At 58.8% G+C, this 1,253-nt stretch overlaps 1 protein-coding gene across 1 annotated transcript in view; it reads left to right on the top strand.

Moving 5' to 3' along the window:
* Positions 1-1,022: 1,022 nt before the first annotated feature.
* Positions 1,023-1,253, top strand: part of Lsm11 (LSM11, U7 small nuclear RNA associated) — an 8,955-nt gene continuing 8,724 nt past the window's right edge. Inside the window, exon 1 of the mRNA XM_013030871.1 lies at positions 1,023-1,247. Within this exon, the coding sequence (XP_012886325.1) occupies positions 1,023-1,247 (225 nt within the window). The remainder of the gene's footprint in view (positions 1,248-1,253) is intronic.

The raw sequence follows: 1,253 nt of genomic DNA, 5'->3' as shown, positions 1-1,253 counted from the left end.
TGGAGTTTTTGTTAAGGTGGTTTAAAGCAACAATACGCTGGTTTAACACCAGAAGCATCAGGATGCCAGTGTGTGTGTGGGGGGAGTGAGATAGTTTTTAATCTGTGGTGGTTTGCATCTTTTCCGATATGCATTTCACAGATGTGTATCGATCTTCATCTTGCTTTGGAAGACACTCTAGAGAGGAACTAGAATCTACACACCAGCAACCACTGAGAGTCAGAGTCGGAGCAGTGAGCCTGCAGGGGACTGGAAGCAGCTCCAGAGGAGGTGGTAATGTCTAGAGGAGACTCGCTTTCGTAGAAGAACAGTTTCACTGCATCGAGGAGGCTATTAGGTAGAAGCGGTATGGGTTCGCTCTTGGGAGTCCTGGTTTCTTCTAGATGTTCAGCAATGTTCAGGAAGTAGTGATAAAATGAATTTCCTTTGCTACTGAAAATCGTCGGGTCTTAGTACAGGTTTCTTCCACGCACACATAAAGGAAATGGGGGCTTGGATCTCCCAGCCTTGAATGGTTCCACTGCACACTTAGACAGTACTGGCAAACAGAAGGTTATCGAATGGTCTGCGTGCGGTAGCTCTGTACAGCTCCACGAAGTGGATCGTACTTCAGACGGGCAGCCCAGAGAGGCCAAATAACTTGGGCCTAGGTAGGTTTGCCCTCCCCGACCAAACCGTCGTCCTCTTCCGGCCCCTACCCTCAAGCTTAGGCATCGGTTGCAGTTTTAGGGAGTAGAGGATGTTAAAGGCCAGCCTCGTCATCAGTGTTAGAGTCTAAGCATCAGCGGCGCGCACCTGCCAGTGCGGTTGGGGGCGGAGCCAGAGGGGCAGGTAGCAGTCTCAGGCCACGCCCCCGCGCAAATCGTGGCCACGCCCACACCGTCCGGGTCCCCGCGCGGACCCCTGCTGCCCTCTGGCGGCCGCGCCTGCGCAGTGCGGCCCGATGCCGCGTCTGCGCAGTGCCGCCCTCTGGCGGCCCCGCGCCTTCCTCCCATCGGCCTCGGCTTGCGGGCCTTTCAAACATGGAGGAGCGCGAGTGGGGGGCGAGGTCGGCGCTGGCGGGGAGCCCCGCGAACCCGCCGAGCCCGCGGCTGGATGTCAGCTCGGACAGCTTCGACCCGCTGCTGGCCCTCTACGCGCCCTCCCTGCCGCCCATCCCCTACCCCAACGCGCCCTGCTTCAACAACGTGGCGGAGTACGAGAGCTTCCTGAGGACCGGGGTGCGGGCGGGCGGGCGCGGGGCGCGGGCGCGG

This window comes from Dipodomys ordii, unplaced genomic scaffold (genome assembly GCF_000151885.1).
Source record: "Dipodomys ordii isolate 6190 unplaced genomic scaffold, Dord_2.0 Scaffold135, whole genome shotgun sequence".
NCBI lineage: Eukaryota > Metazoa > Chordata > Mammalia > Rodentia > Heteromyidae > Dipodomys > Dipodomys ordii.
The sequence above is the reverse complement of the archived record's forward strand: the minus strand, read 5'-3'. Positions and strand labels throughout refer to the sequence as shown.